This window comes from Chaetodon trifascialis, chromosome 23 (genome assembly GCF_039877785.1).
Source record: "Chaetodon trifascialis isolate fChaTrf1 chromosome 23, fChaTrf1.hap1, whole genome shotgun sequence".
Taxonomy (NCBI): Eukaryota; Metazoa; Chordata; class Actinopteri; order Chaetodontiformes; family Chaetodontidae; genus Chaetodon; species Chaetodon trifascialis.
The window spans coordinates 189,260-212,445 of NC_092078.1; the positions used below are offsets into that span (position 1 = coordinate 189,260).

At 50.2% G+C, this 23,186-nt stretch overlaps 2 protein-coding genes across 2 annotated transcripts in view; both read left to right on the forward strand.

Moving 5' to 3' along the window:
* atp1b2a (ATPase Na+/K+ transporting subunit beta 2a) overlaps nt 1-23,186 on the forward strand; it is a 67,380-nt gene that overhangs the window by 32,925 nt on the left and 11,269 nt on the right. The window lies entirely within an intron of this gene.
* Nucleotides 458-23,109, forward strand: ctc1 (CTS telomere maintenance complex component 1). Its single transcript, XM_070992767.1, has 25 exons — nt 458-661; nt 1,131-1,230; nt 1,646-1,733; nt 1,918-2,140; nt 4,030-4,310; nt 5,516-5,645; nt 6,754-7,056; nt 7,150-7,272; nt 7,553-7,782; nt 7,975-8,122; nt 12,712-12,914; nt 16,635-16,798; nt 16,985-17,099; nt 17,192-17,594; nt 17,664-17,753; nt 18,080-18,217; nt 18,304-18,350; nt 18,627-18,712; nt 19,015-19,150; nt 19,394-19,462; nt 19,556-19,715; nt 20,627-20,682; nt 20,965-21,121; nt 22,236-22,350; nt 22,796-23,109. The coding sequence occupies exons 1-25, from the start codon at nt 611-613 to the stop codon at nt 22,885-22,887; spliced, it is 3,708 nt and encodes a 1,235-aa protein (XP_070848868.1). The 5' UTR covers nt 458-610; the 3' UTR covers nt 22,888-23,109.

The window sequence follows — 23,186 nt, forward strand, 5'->3', positions numbered from 1 at the left end:
TTTTCAACGAGATGTTTCTTCATCAGATATATTGGGCTGTCTTTGTAGAACTGTTACACTACAATATTAAAATCTATCCATATAATGATAAAATGAAAAGATTCTTTCAGTAAAGTGTCCGTTTATTTGGGAATGTTCAGCAGTACATTAAACCCAAAGTGTGACCTTTTATTTACAGACACTGTTCTCACATTTTTGTCCCGCCAGCATGTCTGAAGATCAAAGAGTGAAGGAAATCTTCTGCATGAAAGAAATTTTAAAAACAAGCTGTCGGTGTTCAGGTCAGTCAGTTCTTTAGTGTGCTGAAGCCACAGAGAACAAATCTTCATCTTCTTCATCTTCACACCTTTTCCTGGACTTTCCTCTTCATCACGTCCCTCCGCACAGCTTCAGTCTCCGCTGCGTGGCGCCCAAAAGTCGTCCCGCAGTCACTGTAGACCACTTTGAGCCTCTCCGGACACCGTAGCTCAACAGGAAGTGGTGTTTGAAGGCGCTTTGCGGGAGCGGGCTGTTTGGGCAGCTGAAAAAGGACATATCCCATCTTTAATAGATGATACCACCAATCCCAGCCGACAGTGATCCGGTTTAACGGTCGCACCGGACTGTGGACATGGCCTCCCTGCAGCTGCTCCTGGACCAGTTCAAACCCAGCGGAGAAGCCGTTAGTACCGCCTTTCACTGCACTTTGTGGCTTCAATGGCGGACACTCCCCGTGAAGTTTGTCTTTTTATTAATGTTCAGCTTACGAGCGGCCGCAGAAACACGGCAGGAGCAGACAGTCTGTTTTACATGTGATCAGGTTTCCCGCTAAAATCTGCTCTCACGTGAGCCACTCAGTTACCGTATTAATCTAAAAACTACAGGAAATTGATGAAGTGACACGCGGTGACAAGTCGTCCTGTAATCAATGTGTACGATGTTTTTTCTGATGTTAAATTGTTGACTGGGGAATTCTGCTTATTGATTACAACCATCCAGCTCGTTGTTTCATGTAAAAGTGAACTGTACTGAGAAAAATGTCACTGCGTGCTTGAGAAAAATGTCCTCCTGTTGCTGAATGTACTTCCGGTGACGGTCCGTGTCTCTGCTGCAGCTTCACTTTAACAAACGGCTGAATGTCCCTCCTGCAGGAGCTCATGTGGCTGAAGGAGGTTTTCAGCTTCATCAAACAGCACATTGAACCTGTGCTACCTGGCCCCGCCTCTCCTGATGCTGACGACTCCTTGACAGGTGAGTCAGCCAATCAGCTGTTTAAAGGTGATGTACTGTGTGACAAAAGCAGGAAAGTTTCCTCTGATATTTAGTGTGCTGCCCTTTGTAAAGTATTTGTTGTATTTGTGTAATGTCAGTGTAGATCTGCTGTGGCAGAAAGCTTTGACCACAGGATGTAGATTCTTGACAAGAGGACAGAAGACATCTTTGACAGCACAGTGCAAAAAACAGTGAATGTAAAGAAATGATCAAATTCAGTGCAGCCCTGGACCTGGTCCTGGACCGGGTCCTGGACCTGGGCGGGGGCGGGGGCCTGGGTCTGGACCTGGACCGGGTCCTGGACCTGGTCCTGGACCGGGTCCTGGGCCGGGGGTGCCTCCATGCTGCAGACCGTGCAGCTCACCTCTCTGGATGTTTAATGTTGTCGTCTCAGGTGTGTGTTCTGATCAGCTGAGTGTGTGTGTGGTGAAGAAGATACAGGAGAACATGTCAGTCACACACACTCTACCTGTGAGCTACAGGTAAGACGACGTCCTACCTGTGATTCATTATTCACACTGTCATTGTCAGTGGTTTCTGGAACAGAACAAAATGCAGTTTCTGTACTTTGTGTACTCGTGTGTATTTATGATATTTATACTTCGTTTTCTTATGTTGACTGATGTCTTTATTTTGACCTCTGACCTCTCCTGACCCTGTCAACAGGCTGGTGTCTGTCTTGGAGCTGCTCTCCCGGCAGCACCTGGCTTGTGTCAGTAACCTGTCCTGGAGCACCAATCAGCAGCGAGTGTGGGCGAAGGAGGCGGAGCTTTCTTTGCCGGGTCATCGGGCTCTGCCCCGGGTCAACCTCCTGCTGATTGGCTGTCTGAGAGTGGGGCGGGGCGGAGAGTGGAGGCTGACGGACGCCAGCGGCAGCGTCAGGTGTGAGGTGAGTCTGATACCTGTGGTGTGATGCCCTGAAGGGATCAGAGGGGAAGGTGACCCTGAAGGTGTGATGTGGTTTGATGCTGGAATGGTCTCATACATTAGCTGCTTCTGCTTTTCCTCTGCATGGAGGTTTTCAGGAGCTCAGGATGTTAATCTGACATGAAGCTGGCAGCGTTTTAAATCAGCAGCCGGCCTCGTGTTCCTGCTTCTTCCTGGTTCTTCCTGGTTCTTCCTGGTTCTCCTTGGTTCTCCCTGGTTCTTCCTGGTTCTTCCTGGTTCTTCCTGCTTCTTCCTGGTTCTTCCTGCTATCATGTATGTTGAACTGGTATCTTAAAAGCCGACAGTCACAACAATCCTGAAGTTTTTATGTGAGGACAGCTGAGCTGCTTTCATTCACTGATGAAGACCATGACGTGAGGCTGAAAGCTCTCTCAGTAAATCCAGAGTGGAGTAGTAACAGGCCGACACTGTTGTCGGCCTGTTGTCGGCCCTGTGGTTGGTCTGTTGTCGGTCTGTTGTCGGTCTGTTGTCGGCCTGTTGTCGGTCTGTGGTTGGTCTGTGGTTGGTCTGTTGTCGGCCTGTTGTCGGCCTGTTGTCGGTCTGTTGCCGGTCTGTTGTTGCTCTGTTGTCTGTCTGTTGTCGGTCTGTTGTCGGCCTGTTGTCGGTCTGTTGTCGGTCTGTTGTCGGTCTGTTGTCGGTCTGTGGTTGGTCTGTTGTCGGTCTGTTGTCGGCCTGTTGTCGGTCTGTTGTCGGTCTGTTGTCGGCCTGTTGTCGGTCTGTTGTCGGTCTGTTGTCGGTCTGTTGTTGCTCTGTTGTCTGTCTGTTGTTGGTCTGTTGTCGGCCTGTTGTCGGCCTGTTGTCGGCCTGTTGTCGGTCTGTGGTTGGTCTGTTGTCGGTCTGTTGTCGGTCTGTTGTCGGTCTGTTGTTGCTCTGTTGTCTGTCTGTTGTCGGTCTGTTGTCGGTCTGTTGTTGCTCTGTTGTCGGTCTGTTGTCGGTCTGTTGTTGCTCTGTTGTTGCTCTGTTGTCTGTCTGTTGTTGGTCTGTTGTTGGCCTGTTGTCGGCCTGTTGTCGGTCTGTGGTTGGTTTGTGGTTGGTCTGTTGTCAGCCTGTTGTCGGTCTGTTGTCGGTCTGTTGTCGGCCTGTTGTCGGCCTGTTGTCGGCCTGTTGTCGGCCTGTTGTCGGTCTGTTGTTGCTCTGTTGTCTGTCTGTTGTTGGTCTGTTGTCGGTCTGTTGTTGGTCTGTGACCTCTGACACAGTCAGTCTTTATGTGAGCTGCTTCAGCAGAACCTGAACCTCCAGTCAGAGAAGATGATGACGATGATCAGCTGTCTGAGACCTTGAACTGATGCAGGTCTGGATTCAGGTCTGACCCTGATGAAGGACACGAGGACGTGATTCAGTTTCTGGACAAACTTTGCTGATTGATTAGTGATTGATTATCAGACTCTTTCAGCTGCAGCACCAGCAGAGCGAAACAGAGCGAACATGGACCAGAACTCAAAGTGGTCTTTGGTTTCTGAGCCTTCAGCGTTTAGTCTGTTGAAGATCTTCAACATGAAGCGTCCAGTTTGTCCTGCTGTGACCACACGGCTTCACTCAGGGATGGATGGACGGATGTCTCTGCAGACAGAGCGATCAGCCGAGTGTTGTTCATAGAGAACACCGTCAGGTGAAGAACCTTCACTGGAGCGCGTTACAGGTATCTGCAGCATCAGTTACCATGGAGACCAGGCCAGGTTAAAAGACAGACGTCTACCTGCGAACTCATCAATCTGGTTTTGTTCTACAACTCCCTGCAGCACCTACCTGTCTGTCTGTCTGTCTGTCTGTCTGTCTGTCTGTCTGTCTGTCTGTCTGTCTGTCTGTCTGTCTGTCTGTCTCTGTCCACAGTGCCTGTCTCCCTCTCCTCTGTGGCTCCATCGTCTCGTCTTTCTGCCTCACTGGAACTACATCCATCACGGTGCCCCGGGGCGGGACCAGGACCAGGACCAGGACCAGGACCAGGACCAGGACCAGGACCAGGACCAGGCCGGAGGCCACGTGGAGCTGATTGGTGCTCCCGTTCTGCTGTGTCCCGGTCCTGAGCAGGGATTGGCTGCTGTTCCTGGAGGAGGGGCGGAGCTTAGCGGAGCAGTTGGAGTCAGAGAGGCTGCTGGTTTACTACAGAACAGGTAGGTCACCTGACCTGCACACCTTTCAGCAAAGTCCCTGTTTTGAGTTGAAGCAGGTGAGTTTCTAAGAACTGAATCATGATGAGGAATGTTCTTCATGACGGGGACAGCAGCTGTCTGTGTTGGTCCGTGATGTAGCCTCAGTAGCTAGCGGTCTAGCTAGCACCGTGTTGGAGGTGGAGAAGGTGGAGACACGTCGTGGTCAAACCGGAGCTGTCAGAGCGGGCGTGATGACAAGTCGCACATATCCACGTTCTTCATAGACGACGCGCTTCATGGAGCGTGTCAGCATCAGCTCAGCGTCAAACTGACCAATGGGTGAACCGGGATGGGTGGGCGGGGCCTCGTGAGCGTGATGCTGTGCAGTGAATCTCTGATGTGAAGGACTGATCGCTGCTGTGTTTGGAGTGATTTTAATAAATCTTTGATTTGAGAGTCCGCAGTAATGCAGATGATCCTCCATCCTCTGTGTAACGTGTTGCTTCTCGTGGTCGTGGACGTTGATCACGTCTGTGGAAATGTGATAACAGTGATGATGAAGAGACGCCTGTGAGGTTCGTGTTGTCGTCTTGTTCAGTTGTCCTGCTGAGGCAGTTTGTGGATAATAACAGTTTGAAGTTGAACTTCAGACTGGACCACCTCGATGGATACGGTCTGTTAAACTGACACAGTTTCTTTGGGGGGACGTGCCCCCGGACCCCCTCGAACCTGGTTTTCCTTTTCCAACCATGTTCTCGCCTTTTCTTCCCTGAACCTGTTTGATGGAATCAGGAGGGAACAGAGAAAATAATAGAAATAAAGTCCAAGATGTCGTGTATCAGTGCAGTGATGAGCTGAAGGTGTGAGCAGAGCTGAGTTTGAACCAGCAGTCAAATCCAGAAATGCAGACGGTCAGCGAAGGAGCAGCGTCACCGCCTTCTCGCTGCTTCTCATTGGTCGAGCAGCTCACAGAAGGTGCTGCTGTGATGCAGCAGACGAGGAGGTGTGTTCTCATTGGTTCAGAGTCTCTTTGGCTGTTAGTGGTCTGTGTCTCTGATGTCCTCCTTCAGCTGAGGACAGAGTCCAGGATTTCTTTAGTTCTGGATCAGTCGCAGTGGTCAGGTATTCTGCTGCTGTCCCTGTCCACTGTGTCCAGTAGCTTTCTGTCTGTCCTCTGATCATTTGGTTTAGTCCGGTGTCTGTCTCTCTGTCTGTCTGTCCCTCAGGACTCGTGGACAGCGCCTGTCTGTCTGTGGTCAGGTGGGTTCAGTGTGCCCTCTGCTGGTTGTGGCAGGAACAGCCTTCTTCTGCTTCTCGCTGACAGACGCCTCTCACAGTCTACCTGTCCTCGTCAAGGTAGGAAACACTGTCACTGTGATGTCACTTCCTGGTTGTTCTTTCTTCTTCTAATGTTCAGATCGATCATCTGTCGTCACAGTCACCAGACTGAGGTGTTAAAGGTGTGAGCTGTCAGAACTGGCCACCTGTCGAATTCACTCCACACAGATAGGACGCAGCGCATGAGCAGAGGCCCGCTAACAGCTGCTAACAGCTTGAGTGACAGCTGCTAACAGCTGCTAACAGCTTGAGTGACAGCTGCTAACAGTTTGAGTGACAGCTGCTAACAGTTTGATTGACAGCTGCTAACAGCTTGAGTGACAGCTGCTAACAGTTTGAGTGACAGCTGCTAACAGTTTGAGTGACAGCTGCTAACAGCAGTTTGGACGGCTGGGGGAGGCGGCCTGGGGGGAGGCCAGAACCAGGCGGGTGGGCAACAGAACGGCGTCAGTAGCATCCAGTGAGCGTCCTGATCTGGACCGAACGCAGAGCCGTGACGCAGAAGAGGAGTCAGAGGGGGGTCCACCATCAGTCAGTCTCAGGAGACATCGAGATCTACAGTGAACAGATCAATACTTAGCTTAAGCTGCAGGTTATCAGAACACCATCAGAACGTCCCCACGAGGACAGAAGACCAGGAGGACGAGCAGAACCTCATCAGGGTCCCACCAAGACCTGGACGAGGGAGGGTCTTCATAGACAGAGCTGATGGATGTCAAATCAGACAGAGAGAAAACAAGTTCTGAGCAGAACGTACTCGAACGTGCTCCAGATGACGAGTATTGATCAGCTGATCAGTCATACAACAGATAGTAAACCTGTCTGTCTGTCTCTCTGTCTCTGTCTCTCTGTCTCTCTCTGTCTCTCTCTCTGTCTGTCTGTCTGTCTGTCTGTTTGTCTCTCTCTCTGTCTGTCTGTCTCTCTCTGTCTCTCTGTCTGTGTGTCTCTCTGTCTGTCTGTCTGTCTGTGTGTCTCTCTGTCTGTCTGTCTCTCTGTGTCTGTCTGTCTGTCTCTGTCTCTCTCTCTGTCTGTCTGTCTCTCTGTCTCTCTCTTTCTGTCTGTCTGTCTCTCTCTCTCTCTGTCTCTCTGTCTGTCTCTCTCTCTCTGTCTCTCTGTCTGTCTGTAGGACAGCAGCAGGTTGTGGTGGACTCAGTGTGTGTGTGTTGGTCAGACTGTGTGTGTGACAGCGTTGCGTGTGTGTGTCCTACGAGGCTGGAGAGGAAACAACATCCTGTGTGTGACTGACCAGTCTGAGATACACACAAACTACACACACACACTTGAACACACACACACCGACTCACAGTTGGACACGCCCCCACCACACATGATGTCACACATTGATGACGACTGCAAGGAGGCAGAGACTGAGCTAGACGCTGTCCAATCAGCTGTCAGGATGAAACGGTCCAAAGTCATCAGTTACCAGGTAAGATACAGAGAATGCTGAGCTCTGATTGGCTGTGAAATGTTACCTGTTAATGTTACCTGTGTCGTAAGCCCCGCCTCCCTCCTCTGATAGGGTACTGTGACTGATGTGGTGAGCGAGGGGGCGGGGCTGTATGTGATTGACAGGAAGGTGGGTCTGTGCCTGGCCTATCAGCCGAGTCTGAGGAGGACACTGAGAGCAGGAGACTCCGTGGAGGTAAGTCCCAGAACAGGTGAGTTGTAGTACAGGTAAGTGACAGAGCAGGTGAGCTGTAGTACAGGTGAGTGACAGAGCAGGTGAGTGACAGAGCAGGTGAGTGACAGAGCAGGTGAGTGACAGAACAGGTGAGTGACAGAACAGGTGAGTGACAGAGCAGCGGTAATGTGACTGGTAGTTAAAGCTGTCAGACACGTAGCTGAGCGCTGACCTCTGAGGAGGAGAAGTATAAAAATGGAAAATATTATTTTTGTGTTTCGTCTTTATGTTCTCGCCGCAGCTCCGTCACGTCCACTTCCTGTACCGGCCATGTCCTGACTTTCCTCCCAGCATGCTCTGCACCTGCCTGCGCTCCAGCCTCAGGGTCACCGCCTTCAGCAGGGTGGGGGGGTCGTCACCTGACTCCGGCTGCCCCAGCGATGGAGCGTTACCACGGTTACTGCTGGAGAAGAACGTGGATGTGTCCTCATACCTGTGGACGTGTCACCTGAGCTCACAGCTCACACACAGGTGAGGAGAGTGAGGAGCAAAGATGGAGGACGATACAACAACATAGAGGACTCAAGACCTGTCTGTCTGTCTCACCTGTCTGTCTGTCTGTCTCTCTCTCTCTCTCTCTCTCTCTCTCTCTCTCTCTCTCTCTCTCTCTCTCTCTCTCTCTGTCTGTCTGTCTCACCCATCTGTCTGTCCATCTGTCTCCAGTCTGCTTCCCAGTGTATTAAAGGACCAGTGTGTGTGTGTGCTGTCCTGGAAGCTCATGGAGTTTGTGTGGAGACGAGGAGGACAAAGAGGAAGGAGGGACATCTATTCAGAGATGTTGGACAAGCCTCACACCTGTCCTCTGACACAGGTAGACACGCTTTTCAACTTCAGCTGGTTTGACAGCGTGGACCTGTCTCTGTGTCTCCATGTCTCTGTGTCTCTGCAGTACAGTGTGGACCTGTCTCTGTGTCTCTGCAGTACAGTGTGGACCTGTCTCTGTGTCTCTGTGTCTCTGCAGTACAGTGTGGACCTGTCTCTGTGTCTCTGCAGTACAGTGTGGACCTGCTGTGTCTCTGTGTCTCTGCAGTACAGTGTGGACCTGTCTCTGTGTCTGTGCAGTACAGTGTGGACCTGTCTCTGTGTCTCTGTGTCTGTGCAGTACAGTGTGGACCTGTCTCTGTGTCTCTGTGTCTGTGCAGTACAGTGTGGACCTGTCTCTGTGTCTCTGTGTCTCTACAGTACAGTGTGGACCTGTCTCTGTGTCTCTGTGTCTCTGCTGTACAGTGTGGACCTGTCTCTGTGTCTCTGTGTCTCTGCTGTACAGTGTGGACCTGTCTCTGTGTCTCTGTGTCTCTGCTGTACAGTGTGTACCTGTCTCTGTGTCTCTGCAGTACAGTGTGGACCTGTCTCTGTGTCTCTGCAGTACAGTGTGGACCTGCAGTGTCTCTGTGTCTCTGCAGTACAGTGTGGACCTGCTGTGTCTCTGTGTCTCTGCAGTACAGTGTGGACCTGTGTCTGTGTCTGTGCAGTACAGTGTGGACCTGTCTCTGTGTCTCTACAGTACAGTGTGGACCTGTCTCTGTGTCTCCGTGTCCCTGCAGTACAGTGTGGACCTGTCTCTGTGTCTCTGTGTCTCTGCAGTACAGTGTGGACCTGCAGTGTCTCTGTGTCTCTGCAGTACAGTGTGGACCTGCTGTGTCTCTGTGTCTCTGCAGTACAGTGAGGACCTGTCTCTGTGTCTCTGCAGTACAGTGTGGACCTGTCTCTGTGTCTCTGCAGTACAGTGTGGACCTGTCTCTGTGTCTCTGCAGTACAGTGTGGACCTGCTGTGTCTCTGTGTCTCTGCAGTACAGTGTGGACCTGCTGTGTCTCTGTGTCTCTACAGTACAGTGTGGACCTGCTGTGTCTCTGTGTCTCTGCAGTACAGTGTGGACCTGCTGTGTCTCTGTGTCTCTGCAGTACAGTGAGGACCTGTCTCTGTGTCTCTGTGTCTCTGCAGTACAGTGTGGACCTGTCTCTGTGTCTCTGTGTCTCTACAGTACTGTGTGGACCTGTCTCTGTGTCTCCGTGTCCCTGCAGTACAGTGTGGACCTGTCTCTGTGTCTCTGTATCTCTGCAGTACAGTGTGGACCTGTCTCTGTGTCTCTGCAGTACAGTGTGGACCTGCAGTGTCTCTGTGTCTCTGCAGTACAGTGTGGACCTGTCTCTGTGTCTCTGCAGTACAGTGTGGACCTGTCTCTGTGTCTCTGTGTCCCTGTAGTACAGTGTGGACCTGTCTCTGTGTCTCTGTGTCTCTGCAGTACAGTGTGGACCTGCAGTGTCTCTGTGTCTCTGCAGTACAGTGTGGACCTGTCTCTGTGTCTCTGCTGTACAGTGAGGACCTGTCTCTGTGTCTCTGCAGTACAGTGAGGACCTGTCTCTGTGTCTCTGCAGTACAGTGTGGACCTGTGGTGTCTCTGTGTCTCTGCAGTACAGTGTGGACCTGTCTCTGTGTCTCTGCAGTACAGTGTGGACCTGCAGTGTCTCTGTGTCTCTGCAGTACAGTGTGGACCTGCTGTGTCTCTGTGTCTCTGCAGTACAGTGTGGACCTGCTGTGTCTCTGTGTCTCTGCAGTACAGTGTGGACCTGTCTCTGTGTCTCTGTGTCTCTGCAGTACAGTGTGGACCTGTCTCTGTGTCTCTGCAGTACAGTGTGGACCTGCTGTGTCTCTGTGTCTCTGCAGTACAGTGTGGACCTGCTGTGTCTCTGTGTCTCTACAGTACAGTGTGGACCTGCTGTGTCTCTGTGTCTCTGCAGTACAGTGTGGACCTGCTGTGTCTCTGTGTCTCTGCAGTACAGTGAGGACCTGTCTCTGTGTCTCTGTGTCTCTGCAGTACAGTGTGGACCTGTCTCTGTGTCTCTGTGTCTCTACAGTACTGTGTGGACCTGTCTCTGTGTCTCCGTGTCCCTGCAGTACAGTGTGGACCTGTCTCTGTGTCTCTGTATCTCTGCAGTACAGTGTGGACCTGTCTCTGTGTCTCTGCAGTACAGTGTGGACCTGCAGTGTCTCTGTGTCTCTGCAGTACAGTGTGGACCTGTCTCTGTGTCTCTGTGTCCCTGTAGTACAGTGTGGACCTGTCTCTGTGTCTCTGTGTCTCTGCAGTACAGTGTGGACCTGCAGTGTCTCTGTGTCTCTGCAGTACAGTGTGGACCTGTCTCTGTGTCTCTGCTGTACAGTGAGGACCTGTCTCTGTGTCTCTGCAGTACAGTGAGGACCTGTCTCTGTGTCTCTGCAGTACAGTGTGGACCTGTGGTGTCTCTGTGTCTCTGTGTCTCTGCAGTACAGTGTGGACCTGTCTCTGTGTCTCTGCAGTACAGTGTGGACCTGCTGTGTCTCTGTGTCTCTGCAGTACAGTGTGGACCTGTCTCTGTGTCTCTGTATCTCTGCAGTACAGTGTGGACCTGTCTCTGTGTCTCTGTAGTACAGTGTGGACCTGTCTCTGTGTCGCTGTGTCTCTGCAGTACAGTGTGGACCTGTCTCTGTGTCTCTGTGTCTCTACATTACAGTGTGGACCTGTCTCTGTGTCTCCGTGTCCCTGCAGTACAGTGTGGACCTGTCTCTGTGTCTCTGTGTCTCTGCAGTACAGTGTGGACCTGCAGTGTCTCTGTGTCTCTACAGTACAGTGTGGACCTGCTGTGTCTCTGTGTCTCTGCAGTACAGTGTGGACCTGCTGTGTCTCTGTGTCTCTACAGTACAGTGTGGACCTGCTGTGTCTCTGTGTCTCTGCAGTACAGTGTGGACCTGCAGTGTCTCTGTGTCTCTACAGTACAGTGTGGACCTGCTGTGTCTCTGTGTCTCTGCAGTACAGTGTGGACCTGCTGTGTCTCTGTGTCTCTACAGTACAGTGTGGACCTGCTGTGTCTCTGTGTCTCTGCAGTACAGTGTGGACCTGCTGTGTCTCTGTGTCTCTGTGTCTCTGCAGTACAGTGTGGACCTGTCTCTGTGTCTCTGCAGTACAGTGTGGACCTGTCTCTGTGTCTCTGTGTCTCTACAGTACTGTGTGGACCTGTCTCTGTGTCTCCGTGTCCCTGCAGTACAGTGTGGACCTGTCTCTGTGTCTCTGCAGTACAGTGTGGACCTGCTGTGTCTCTGTGTCTCTGCAGTACAGTGTGGACCTGTCTCTGTGTCTTTGTGTCTCTGCAGTACAGTGTGGACCTGTCTCTGTGTCTCTACAGTACAGTGTGGACCTGTCTCTGTGTCTCCGTGTCCCTGTAGTACAGTGTGGACCTGTCTCTGTGTCTCTGTGTCTCTGCAGTACAGTGTGGACCTGCAGTGTCTCTGTGTCTCTGCAGTACAGTGTGGACCTGCTGTGTCTCTGTGTCTCTGCAGTACGGTGTGGACCTGTCTCTGTGTCTCTGTATCTCTGCAGTACAGTGTGGACCTGTCTCTGTGTCTCTGCAGTACAGTGTGGACCTGCTGTGTCTCTGTGTCTCTGCAGTACAGTGTGGACCTGCTGTGTCTCTGTGTCTCTGTGTCTCTGTGTCTCTGCAGTACAGTGAGGACCTGTCTCTGTGTCTCTGTGTCTCTGCAGTACAGTGTGGACCTGTCTCTGTGTCTCTGCAGTACAGTGTGGACCTGTCTCTGTGTCTCTGTGTCTCTACAGTACTGTGTGGACCTGTCTCTGTGTCTCTGTGTCCCTGCAGTACAGTGTGGACCTGTCTCTGTGTCTCTGCAGTACAGTGTGGACCTGCTGTGTCTCTGTGTCTCTGCAGTACAGTGTGGACCTGTCTCTGTGTCTTTGTGTCTCTGCAGTACAGTGTGGACCTGCTGTGTCTCTGTGTCTCTGCAGTACAGTGTGGACCTGTCTCTGTGTCTTTGTGTCTCTGCAGTACAGTGTGGACCTGTCTCTGTGTCTCTACAGTACAGTGTGGACCTGTCTCTGTGTCTCCGTGTCCCTGTAGTACAGTGTGGACCTGTCTCTGTGTCTCTGTGTCTCTGCAGTACAGTGTGGACCTGCAGTGTCTCTGTGTCTCTGCTGTACAGTGAGGACCTGTCTCTGTGTCTCTGCAGTACAGTGAGGACCTGTCTCTGTGTCTCTGCAGTACAGTGTGGACCTGTGGTGTCTCTGTGTCTCTGTGTCTCTGCAGTACAGTGTGGACCTGTCTCTGTGTCTCTGCAGTACAGTGTGGACCTGCTGTGTCTCTGTGTCTCTGCAGTACGGTGTGGACCTGTCTCTGTGTCTCTGTATCTCTGCAGTACAGTGTGGACCTGTCTCTGTGTCTCTACAGTACAGTGTGGACCTGTCTCTGTGTCTCTGTGTCTCTGCTGTACAGTGTGGACCTGTCTCTGTGTCTCTGTGTCTCTTCAGTACAGTGTGGACCTGCTGTGTCTCTGTGTCTCTGCAGCACAGTGTGGACCTGTCTCTGTGTCTCTGCGTCTCTGCAGTACAGTGTGGACCTGTCTCTGTGTCTCTGCAGTACAGTGTGGACCCTGCAGTCCATCAGTACCTCAGTGTGTCCGAGCTCAGTCTGTCCCTGCAGTTGGACTGCTGGTCTTCGGTCTCTCTGAGCTCTCTGCTGCCTCCTGGTGGATCCAGTCTGACCAGTTCTCAGATCAACACAGCTCTGGCCTGGTCCTGCAGGACTCTGACCTCTGACCCCCAGACTGGAGACAGACTCAGGTAACCTTTGACCTTTGTCCTGACTGTCCTCACAAACCCTCCAGAGAAGACGAGAGAGAGAACGTCGAGTGTTTTGGTTGAGCTGACGATTAACACACACACACACACACACACACACACACACACACACACACACACACACACACACTCTCTCTCTCCCTCTGTCTGTCTCTCTCTCTCTCTGTCTCTTCAGTCCTAACCGTGAGGACGTTTCAGGCTTGTTGACAGCAGTCAGTTTCAGTCTGAAAGTGTCCAACAAGCTGAAGAGACGTCCAGCGTGCTGCTGACTCTCTGACTCATGTGTTTAGCATCAGCGTCGAGCTACGACTGACCCCATCAGAACTGGGGTTGTCCCGATCCGATCACATGACTGCAGACCTGATCGGATCGGACGTTGTGTCCCGATCAGGTATCGGATACAAATGTATATTTATTGTTATTTTTAATCACATTTACAATATATGAGAATAAAATCGTATTTATTAACTACCAGCGTTTACAGGCCGGTCTGTGTCTGATGGACGCCACTGAACGGCGCATGTGCAGCACGCAGCCGTTTGTTTGGAAGCTGAGGCGCGTGATCTGCTGCTGTCTGCTGTGTGGAAATATTTCAGAGTGAACGACCAGAACAATTATGCTGGCTCAAACGCTGGATGGTAACCGTGGCAACAGAAACTCAGAACATACGTTAACGTACGTTATTTCACAGTTTATTTATCACAACAGTCAGAGGCGCACTCGCCCTCTGAAATGATGCTTTGTATCGTAACATGACGTTAAGCATCACCTCTCTTCCCTCCACTGATCAGGTCTGATGTAACAGCTGTGGCCAGAGCCGGTTACCTTGGCAACGCGTCACAACGACAGATACTAGTCCACTCAGCCGCTTCTTGTGAAAAACTTACGATTTTAATGGAAAAAAAACAACATTAACGTATTAATAATTGATTTCATATTTCTTTCTTTCGTAAGTGACCATGGTGTAAGCAGATAATGCCCTTCCAGGTGTCCTTTATCAGAAATGAAAGCGAATTCATTCGCGTCAGACGGTTCATGCCTCCGCGTCGTCCATTCATTTCTGATAATGGACACCTCGACGGGCATTATCTCTTACTTAATGTTGCACTTTTCCTAATGTGAAGAAAATTGTATTTTATTTCTGTGTTCTGTTCTGACTTGAGACTGTAATTCAAGCTACCTCATAGAAGTTTACAATACTCTGCACTGCATGCACAACTGTGCATGAGTGTTACATGTTAATATAAGAGCCATTGGTAAAAAATAAATAAATAACTAAAAATCATCCTGGATCTTATTCTTTGCTCTTAGTTCGTTTCATAATGTTTTATAGAAGTATCGGATCGGGACTCGGAATCGGCAGATACTTGAAATCAAACAACTCGGACTTGAGCACAAAAAAACGTGATGGGGACATCCCTGATCAGAACACACACTTTGTGCCAGGCTGCGTTCTTCATCTTCATCATCACAGAACAAGAAAAAGTCTGATATGAAATAACTTTGAGTAAAATGACAGAAGTTCACTGTTTTGACTGAAGGTGACGGTGAAAACACGGTGAGGCTGACTCGACAGTCAGAAAACAGACCTTTGAAACAGGAAGTGAGACAGAGTGAAGAACAGCTGACTGTGTTCCGTAGACAAACATCTTTGTTCATTGAGAACGTTGTCGATGACGATGGACTTTTTGAAAGTGGATCGTTCCAACCTGACGAGTGTGAGCACCTGAAGCTGTTCTTCACTGTTGATTTCAACCTGAGCATACCTGAGCTGTTCCTCCATGATGGTGATGACGCTGCTTCTTCACACTCAAACTCTTTACCTGACCCGCCCAGTTCGTCTGGTGTGACCAGAGACACGACGGCTGTCCAACGGACGGACGCTGAAGGCAGACCTCACAGTTATTGATCGCTTTGTGCAGGCTGCTGCATGAACACATGACTGACAGTTTGATGAACACGGCTGTGATTGGAGGCTGGGTCACATGGTGTGAGCGAAACCACCTGAACCAGCTCAGCGTGGTCCAGGCCCAGGTGACCCCTGTGTCCATCCAACAGGTACCTGGAACGCTACGTGGACAATAAACTGGACTGGACCAAGACCACTGAAGGTCTCAACAAGACGAGCCAGAGCGTCTCTATGTCCTGAGGAGGCCGAGGTCCAATCGACCAAGAGCCAATCAGCATCTGCGGACGGCCGTGAGGATGTTTCATGAGCCTGTGGTGGGCAGCAGGTCGAGGGTTACAGACGCCAACTGACTCAACTAACTGACCTGTGAGGCCTGTGGAGGCGGTGTAGTTAAGTGATGATGACATACGTTAACTGAAGAAATGGAGTATAATGTTCTGATCAGTGGCCGCTGAAAATGGTTGATTTGTTGAGTTGATATCGTAGTAGTGTCACTCAGTAACAGCGGATGCGCTGTGGTAAATGAGGGAAATGATCCTGAAATGTTTGCAGCTGCTTCTGTGTGACCTTAGATAACCTTACTGTCTGAACAAAGCCTGAAGCATATGTTCGTTCATAACCCATGATTGTGTGTTTTATTAGAATCACTGATGAACTGAATTGAATGTTCTTATAATCAATCTCAAAGTACATCTAATGACAGTGTTATGTCTTTATATTCTATAATATGCATTTATGGCAATAAGCTGGGGTTCATCTTCCTCCTCCATCGAGCCCTGTCTCACCTGGAGTCACCTGGGAGCTCTGTTCGGGTCCTTTTCCTGGACCTCAGCAGTGCTTTCAACACCATCAGGCCAGCCATCCTGAGGAACAAGCTGGAGTTTTCAGGAGTGGACCAACACCTCACATGCTGGATAGTGGACTACGTCTCCAACCGCCCACAGTATGTGAGGACACGGGACTGTGTGTCAGGGACTGTCCTCTGCAGTGTGGGGGCCCCCCAGGGAACGGTGCTGGCACCGTTCCTCTTCACCCTCTACACAGCTGACTTTTCCCACCTGTCACCCACCTGCCACCTGCAGAAGGTCTCTGATGACTCTGCCATTGTCGGCCTCATCACAGATGGGACGATAGGTCATACAGAGGACTCATTCAGGACTTTGTGGACTGGTGTCAGCAGAACCACCTCCTGATTAATGCCGATAAAACCAAGGAGCTGGTTGTGGACTTCCGCCGGCGCTGCCCGCACTCTCCCCCATCACCAGTGAACATCCAGGGAAGGGACATTGAGATGGTGACATCTTATAAGTACCTGGGTACTTAACAACAAACTGGACTGGACTCATAACACCACTGCACTTTATAAAAGGACAGAGCAGACTATCTGCTCAGGGGGCTGAGGTCTTTTGGGGTGGGGGGCACTCCTGAAGACCTTCTATGACTCTGTTGTGGCCTCTGCCTTGTTCTATGGTGTAGTCTGCTGGGGGAGCAGCATCACAGCAGCTGACAGGAAGAGGCTGGACTCTCTGGAGGTGGAGTCAGAGAGCAGGAGGCTGTCCCCACTCGAAGACTCACAGGACGAGCTGAGGACGTCACTCAGTGGACTCATAGTATCAGTAGTAGTACTGTGGTTTTCTGTGACGGTGTACACTGAAGCTATTTATTGATCCATTGACCACATTTCTGTTTGTGGATTTCAGACTGACGATGATGATGATGATGAAGATGAAGAGTGTGTCTGCTTGTTTAAGGACGGTCACGCTGTGTCCTGTCTCCCTCTTGCTGTCTCACAGGCAGCGCCCCCTGCTGCTGGTCGGCGTGTTGGAGCTTCCGTCGCTCACGTCTGAACACGCTCTGCAGCTGAGAGACGCGACGGGAGCTGTGACCTGCGTCGTCACCCAGACCAGCGAGGAAGAGGAGGGAGCGCAGAGGGCGGCCTTCAACACCGCCTGGATCGGTACAACACGCACACACACACACACACACACACACACAAGGGTCAGAGGTCACCATCCAGCCTAAAGACTGCAGATGAAGTGTGTGTGTGTGTGTGTGTGTGTGTGTGTGTGTGTGTGTGTGTGTGTGTGTGTGTGTGTGTGTGTGTGTGTGTGTGTGTGTGTGTGTGTGTGTGTGTACCTTGCAGGTTGTTTGGTGTGTGTCCAGCAGTTCACCATGGTAACAGAGAGATTCATCCAATCAGAATTCCCCTCCTACCAACACCTGGAGCAGGACAAGTACATCACACACAAACACTGCAGGTACGCACACACACACACACACACACACACACACACACAAATGCTATACAGAAAACTGAACCTGTGTGTGTGTGTGTGTGTGTGTCTGACAGAGTCTACCTGCAGTTTTCTCTGGACCACCTCCACATCCTGAGTCCGTCTGTTACCATGGTTACACACCTGCGACAGAGGGGGGAGGAGTCAGAAAGTGATGTCACAGGGAGGAAGAGAGGAAGAGAGGAGGAAGAACGAGACTCCTCCCACGCTGCTTCCTCCTCCGTCACCATGACGACTGGTCCTGTGGGCGGTGGCTTTGTCTCCATGGTGATTAGGGTGGAGCAGAAAGAGGGCGTGGCCTGGAGGAATATTGGGGGGACGTTAAATCGAGGGGAGGCGGGGCTGATTCTGTGCTTCTCTGTCAGAGCTGCTGTGATTGGTCCGATGGTCAGCTGGGGGCAGGACCCAAAGAACAGACCAATGACAGACAGAGAGACGGACAAAGAGAAAGACAACAAGGTGAGAACTTTAAACCACTTCAGGAGCACCTGTGTTCAGGATGTCAGCGGCTCACCTGTCTGTCTGCAGGTGGTCCTGGTGTTCTCAGGTGTGTCCGCTCGCTGGTTTCCTCTCCTGCAGCCTGGATGTTTCTACAGACTCATCGCTGCCGGCACACAGGTGAATACACCACCTGTCATGATGTCACTCTCACCTGTACCTGCTGGTTCAGGTGATGCCAGCAGTCTCTCAGTAACAGCTGAATCAGCACAAAGTGAACTTTCTAACCGTCATGATTTGTTGGATCAGACTGACATCACGTCCTCCGTCAGAGTTCATTTTGTCACCTGATGAGGGCGGGGCTAACAGGTGAAGAGAACCTGTCAGCTGATCATCAAACATCACCAGGTTTCATGTTGACAGAAACACTCTGAAGGTACAGGTGACAGAAAGCTGCTGCGCCAGAATCCTGACAGCTGATTGGTCTGTTTGTGTCTGTCCGTCAGGATCCCAGTGTTCTGATTGGTTGTGGTCTTTCTGGGCGGAGCAGGGTGGAGCTCCACACTGATTCCACCCTTCAGGTCCAGTCTGATTGGAGGTTTCACACTCTGACCCGCCCACTGCTGCCGTACACCCACAGACAGGTGAGACACACACCTACAGACAGGTGAGACACACACCTACAGACAGGTAAACAGCATGAAATAACCCCCCTCCCCTCTGTTGTCAGGCTCGCTCGCCCGCCGTCCTGACGCTGTCGGAGGTGTTGGACAGCAGGTAAACTGATTGTTGGTCAGTCATTGGTCAGCAGGTTTCTGCTTTGTTCTGTGTGATGTCATTTCATAGATGTGTGTGTGTTGTCTCAGGTAGAAACACCTCACCTGATTTCACAAACAGTGGCTCCATTAGCTTTATTATTATCCTCCTACATACACCTGTGTGTGTGTGTGTGTGTGTGTGTGTGTGTGTGTGTGTGTGTGTGTGTGTGTGTGTGTGTGTGTGTGTGTGTGTGTGTGTGTGTGTGTGTGTGTGTGTGTGTGTGTGTGTGTTCAGGTCTGAGTTGGTGTGTTTTCAGGCTCTGGTGTCTGACAGGATCAGTCTAAACGACAGAACGAGTGACTCTACAGACACACACACAGGTACACACATACAGAGATGCACACACACACACACACACAGTGACACACAGACACACAAACCCTCACACACACGCTGCTGTGGTCTTATTTGAGTCCATCACTGTGGCTCAGTGAACACCTCCACCTGTCTGTGTGTGAGAAGCTTTATTAAGGCCTTTTCAGTCTGACAAAACTCCAGGGCCGGTTCTGTGTGTGTGTGTGTGTGTGTGTGTGTGTGTGTGTGTGTGTGTGCGTGCGTGCGTGCGTGCGTGCGTGCGTGCGTGCGTGCGTGCGTGTGCGTGCGTGTGTGTGTGTGCGCACAGGTGTGCGTCTCACTCTAAGTGATGAATCTGGGAGGAGTCTCCAGGTGTACCTGGACTTGAGCCACACCCCTTATTCACCTGGTCTGCTGCCTGGCAACACACTGCTGCTCTCTAATTTCCACAGGAGGCTGTCCAGGTAACACATACGCACACACATACACACAGACACACACACACACACACACACACACACACACACACACACACAGTTGATGTTTTGTGATGTCACATCCAGCCTTTGAACTGTTAATGTACATTTGAATATAAAAATTGAAGGGGTGTGTGTGTGTGTGTGTGTGTGTGTGTGTGTGTGTGTGTGTGTGTGTGTGTGTGTGTGTGTGTGTGTGTGTGTGTGTGTGTGTGTGTGTGTTTGTTTCAGGACAGGGAGTGTGTACTGTAGTTCTTTACCTGTCAGCTCGATAACTGTCACCTCTCTGGGAGATACGAGGTAACTGCACTTTTTATTGATCAGTATCAGTAATGACTCTGTGCTGTCATTAGTTGATTGATCTCTCTGTATTGATCGATTGTTTCCTGTCAGTCGTGCTCGACCTTCTCCTGCTCCCATGATGCATCTGGGTGTGTGGGCGGGGAGCAGAGAATGCAGGTGTGTTGTGGCTCAGGTCAAAGGTCACATGGTGTGTTTCCTGTTCCTGGAGCTGCAGTGGAGCTGCTCGCTGTGTGGGAGCGTCTACGTACAGGTGTTCTACTCTGTTCTACTGTGTTCTACTGTGTTCTACTGTGTTTTACTCTGTTCTACTCTGTTCTACTCTGTTCAACTCTACTGTGTTCTACTCTATTCTACTGTGTTCTACTCTATTCTACTGTGTTCTACTCTGTTCTACTGTGTTCTACTGTGTTCTACTGTGTTCTACTCTGTTCTACTGTGTTCTACTCTGTTCTACTGTGTTCTACTGTGTTCTACTCTGTTCTACTGTGTTCAACTCTATTCTACTGTGTTCTACTCTGTTCTACTGTGTTCTACTCTGTTCTACTGTGTTCTACTCCATTCTACTGTGTTCTACTGTGTTCTCTGTTCTACTGTGTTCTACTCTGTTCTACTCTGTTCTACTGTGTTCAACTCTATTCTACTGTGTTCTACTGTGTTCTACTCCATTCTACTGTGTTCTACTCTGTTCTACTGTGTTCTACAGTGTTCTACTCTGTTCTACTCTGTTCTACTCTGTTCTACTGTGTTCTACGGTGTTCTACGGTGTTCAACTCTATTCTACTGTGTTCTACTGTGTTCTACTCCATTCTACAGTGTTCTACTCTATTCTACTCTGTTCTATTGTATTCCACTGTGTTCTACTCTGTTCTACTGTATTCTACTCTGAGTTCTATTGTGTTCTACTCTGTTCTACTCTGTTCTATTGTATTCCACTGTGTTCTACTCTGTTCTACTGTGTTCTACTGTGTTCTACTCTATTCTACTGTTTTCTACTCACTCTCTATTTTTTGTCCATGTTTGTGTCTTTCTGTGTATTGTTTGGTTTTGTCTTTTGGACAAAACTTCAGGACGTTGACGTGTTTCTCTTCTAAAAACCTTCATCGGCAGTCTGTATCTGTCTGTGATCAGTCTGTCTGTGAATGACTGAACTGTCTCTCTCAGTCTTGTTCCAGCTCTCAGTGTCCTTCGTCCTCGTCGGTCTTTCAGTCCAAAGCAAAGTAAGACTCTTTTCTTCTTCTTCAGTTCAGACAGTTTGAGTATTTTCTGCGTGTACTTCTGTGTAAAGTTACACTGTAGATTACAGACAGCAGTGAGTCCTGCTGTCCATCAGAGACATGAAGACAGGAGTCTGTGACTGATTCTCACTGACAGCCTCCCTGACTTTCTGTTCATCTGTCCACAGACATAAATGATGGGGTGGGGGTCATACAGTATATGTGTACTTCTGTGTACTTATATATATATATACTGTGTATATGTGATGTGTGTGTATTGATCAGAGTGGTGATTGATGACGGGACAGGTGAGGCTCACGTCTGGTTCTCAGGTGCTCTGGTTCGTCCTCTGCTGGGATTGGCTGTTTCTCGGTGGGAGGGGCTTCAGAGAGCGCTCAGGGTCAGAGGTCACATCAGAGTCTACTCTCGTGGGCGGAGCTTGGTCAGTGCCACTTCCTGCTTGCCATCACAGCAGCTGTCTGTCAACCAATCAGTGTGTTTATCTATTTACCTGTGTGTGTCTGTCTCAGGTGTGTGGGTGTGTGTCTCTCTCTCAGGTGTGTGTGTTTACCTGTGTGTCTCTCTCTCACATGTGTGTGTTTACCTGTGTGTCTCTCTCTCACATGTGTGTGTTTACCTGTGTCTCTATCTCAGGTGTGTGTGTTTACCTATGTCTCTCTCTCTCTCTCTCTCTCTCTCTCTCTCTCTCTCTCTCTCTCTCTCTCTCTCTCTCTCTCTCTCTCTCTCTCTCAGGTGTGTGTGTTTACCTGTGTCTCTCTCAGGTGTGTGTGTTTACCTGTGTGTGTCTCTCTCAGGTGTGTGTGTGTGTGTGTGTCTCTCTCTCTCTTGTGTGTGTGTTTACCTGTGTGTCTCTCTCAGGTGTATGTGTGTTTATCTGTGTCTCTCTCTCTCGTGTGTGTGTTTATCTGTGTCTCTCTCAGGTGTGTGTGTGTGTGTGTGTGTGTGTGTGTGTGTGTGTGTGTGTGTGTGTGTGTGTGTGTGTGTGTGTGTCTCTCTCTCTCTCTCTCTCAGGTGTGTGTGTTTACCTGTGTGTGTGTGTGTGTGTGTGTGTGTGTGTGTGTGTGTGTGTGTGTGTGTGTGTGTGTCTCTCTCTCTCTCAGGTGTGTGTGTTTACCTGTGTCTCTCTCAGGTGTGTGTGTTTACCTGTGTGTGTGTGTGTGTGTGTGTGTGTCTCTCTCTCTCTCTCTCTCTCAGGTGTGTGTGTGTGTGTGTGTGTGTGTGTGTGTGTGTGTGTGTGTGTGTGTGTGTGTGTGTGTGTGTGTGTCTCTCTCTCTCTCAGGTGTGTGTGTTTACCTGTGTCTCTCTCAGGTGTGTGTGTTTACCTGTGTGTCTCTCTCTTTCTCAGGTGTGTGTGTCTACCTGTGTCTCTCTCAGGTGTGTGTGTTTACCTGTCTCTCTCTCTCAGGTGTGTGTTTACCTGTGTCCCTCTCTCTCTCAGGTGTGTGTTTACCTGTGTCCCTCTCTCTCTCAGGTGTGTGTTTACCTGTGTCCCTCTCTCTCTCAGGTGTGTGTGTATACCTGTGTGTCTCTCTCAGGTGTGTGACTCTGATGACGCTCTCCTCCACTTCCTGATGTGTGTGTGCAGCAGTGACGCAGTGTGTCGTCAGCTCTCTCTCACCTGCAGGAAACACAGCAAGCAGAGATCCGAAGGTAAGAATCCAGAATCGATCGGCTGTGTGATCAATACACGATCACGATCAGGTCACCTGATCGATGTTCCTGAACCTGAAGCTTAGCGCTGACTAACCTGTGAGTGAAAAGGTGAAGTGTTTGTCTTCACGTCAGGAGTCCAGGTCTGCTGCTCGTTCACGTTCACGTCAAACACGGACACTGTCGTTATATTTACATCGTTTTGTCCACGCTCGTCCAGTGGAGACGCGGATCAGCGTCCTTGGTGTCCACCTGTCCAACAGTCATTGGTTCTTCATGCAGAAGGTTCCAGCGTTCTGTGTCAAGTTCTTGTTCTGATGAACAGATTCAGTCTGACTGTGGAGATGTGAGGTTTCTTCGTGTCAGTCAGTCATCACTGCCGCTCTCACCTGGTCAGCACCTGCAGGCCGGCGGCCATTGATCACCTTCATGTGGTTTGTTTCAGAGGTGAAGAGGTTCAGCCGAGGAGACCGAGACTTCATGACCAGGATGACTCATCCTCTGCAGCTCACCTGTGTGCACTTCAGCACTGACTGAGCTCACCTGTGTGCTCACCTGTCTTTGTTCTTTTCATGTTCATGTAAATGATTAAACTCTGTGTTTTTCTTGTGAAGTCAGTTTTTTTCATTCTCCGGCTTCCTTTTGTCAACGGTCCACATGTACCTGACAGTCACACCTGAGTCAGGTAACAAACAAAAGGCAGCAGCAGGTATCACTGTGGATTTGATCAGTAAAACATGAATTATCTTTGAAAAGAGGAAACAACAGATCATCAGTGAAGTTAAGTGAGTGACGAGTCCATTTATCATTAAATTGATTTAAATTATATTATCATA